General features: G+C 54.4%; 1 protein-coding gene across 1 annotated transcript; it reads left to right on the plus strand.

Moving 5' to 3' along the window:
- Positions 1-1,208: 1,208 nt before the first annotated feature.
- OTUD6A (OTU deubiquitinase 6A) lies at positions 1,209-2,084 on the plus strand (the record flags this gene model as incomplete). The annotated part of the gene is made up of 1 exon (XM_084258572.1): positions 1,209-2,084. The coding sequence occupies one exon, from the start codon at positions 1,209-1,211 to the stop codon at positions 2,082-2,084; it is 876 nt and encodes a 291-aa protein (XP_084114698.1).
- Positions 2,085-2,409: the final 325 nt, after the last annotated feature.

The following is a 2,409-nucleotide window of genomic DNA, read 5'->3' on the forward strand; positions in this document are numbered from 1 at the left end:
CGCTTCCTGGGCACCTGAGAGTACCCATTTCCAAAGCCAGGAGAAGAGTCATTTAGGGTACCAGCGATTGGGTGAGGGCAAGCTGAGAGGTCTGCTAGTTATGGTGAATGACTTTAAGGGGGGTGGCGATTACATTCTTACACTGAGGTAAGACAAGGTGGAACTGAGACCTAAACAGAGAGGATTCTGTATTCCCAAGCCATAAGGACGTCTTTGTTCTGATACACAAAATTAAGGATTCACAGCTCAAAGGACCCGAAAAGCTGGAGAAAGCCACGTTGCATCCTGAACACTAGGCATAATGGTCAGTCCACTGTGAGAGCACATGGAGCTAGCGGTGTAATATTTGTGCTGTCGTTCTCTAGCATGGCTTGGAAAGGAAGCCAATTTTACTTGGAAAGTAAGAGTCCATGAAAAAAAAAATTACTATTACAAAAATTTATTCAACACAGAAGTTCAATGAGAAAATGTACATGGCCCAGTTTTTAGCATCACAGTAAAAAGATGCTATGGAGAGGGGACATGTGGAAACAGTTGATTTCTCCGGTGAACACAGCCACTGTTTATACTCATTCCAAGGCTTCTAATATGATAATACGATTTCCTGGCATTACTACCATTCCAAAGTTGTTGGCATTGCCACACACTCATCTATCCAGATTCATAAAGGGATTGAATCCCCGCTGTATTCCCTGGACACATCTGCCACCATTTAATTTCTACGATAACTTTTTATCCATCAATTTTTTCCAATTAGGAGGGGGTGAGGTGAGCTTTGCTCATGGTGTCTATTTGCAAGCTCGAAACCACCTCCAAAGGAAATCCGCGTCTTCTCTCCTCACTGAAAAATTCTACCAGCCCAACTGTCACACGTAAGGTGCCATGCAGCATCTCACCCAGGCTCTGGAACCTCTCCCCCCCACCCCTGCCTGAACACCGGTTGCTACGGGGCCTCAGGGGGCGTGGCTAGAGTCTCCCAGCAACCAATCATATTGCCAGACGCATTGGGGGCGTGGCCACGGAGAGACAGTGGCCAATGGTAGAGAGGACCATGGACAGAGCCAGAGCAAGGGCCAGGGAGGTTGAGCGGTGAAGACCTTAGCCGCTGGTGGCGGTTGAGGACCTCTGACCACCGTAGTGGTCTTAACGGTTACTCTGAATCATAACCGGTACGTGAGCCGCTACCAAAGTTCAATTTCGACATGATGATGGAAGATCCACAGAGCGAGCATCAGCGAATGGTGCGCCGCCACCACCGTGAGAAGAAAGAGCTGAAGGCCCAGATCCAGGCCATGAAGAACTCGGTGCCCAAGAATGACAAGATGAGGAGAAAGCAGTTACTCCTCGACGTGGCCCGCCTTGAGGCCGAGCTGGAGCAGAAGCACCAGCAGGAGCTGGAGAAGTTCCAAGAGAACTTCCCTGACAACAGCAGCCAAGTTGACTCCGTCGCCGAAGACCTGGCCAAGATGGATCTGGAGAACCAGCCCCCCCACCTGACCCGGGCACAGAGAAGGCGTGAGCGGAGGGCGGCCCTCGAGAGGGAGCGGCTGGAGAGGATCGCTGAGGCCGAGACAGAGGACCTGGCCAGCTTCCGCCACGAGGAGGAACAGAAGCTGGCCGCCATCCTGGGGGCCAAGAACCTGCAGATGAAGGACATCCCTGCCGACGGCCACTGCATGTACCGCGCCATCCAAGACCAGCTGGTGTTTGCTGTGACCCTGGAGTGCCTGCGGGGCCGCACTGCAGAATACCTGCGAAAGCACGTCGACGAGTTCCTGCCCTTCTTCAGTGACCCCAAGACTGGCGACGGCTACAGCCTTGAAGCCTTCATGGGCTACTGTGACGACATCGTGCGCAGCGCGTCGTGGGGCGGCCAGCTAGAGCTCAGGGCCCTGTCGCACGTCCTGCAGACCCCCATCGAGGTGATCCAGGCCGACTCGCCAGTCGTCGTCATCGGGGAGGAGTACACCAAGAAGCCTCTCGTGCTCGTCTACCTGCGCTATGCCTGCAGCCTCGGAGAGCACTACAACTCGGTGAAGCCGCTCGACGCCTGTGCCATCGGGGGTGCACCGCGGCTCTTCTAGGCCCACCCGGCCTTGCTGCTCAGGTCCCAGGGATGGAAGCTGCCACCACATCTCCCCAGTAGGCTCCATGTGTCCCCTGTTTTCTACTTCCTTGTACTCCAATTTCACCTACCCTGCTACTCCAAGCCCACCCACCCCCAATCCCACTTCCCTACCTCGCCATTCTAATCCCCTGGCTCTCCATTCTGGCTCTGGCTTCTGCCCAGGTGCGCTGTGAGGTGGGGTAGAGTGAGCGACACATCCACCCTCCGGGAAATCTCCGCCCAGTTCTCCCCCATGGGAGTAAGTCTGATAAGTGCTAACCAACCACTTCTGCTCTCCCTGC

Source organism: Talpa europaea (assembly GCF_964194135.1).
Source record: "Talpa europaea genome assembly, chromosome: X".
Classification (NCBI taxonomy): Eukaryota; Metazoa; Chordata; class Mammalia; order Eulipotyphla; family Talpidae; genus Talpa; species Talpa europaea.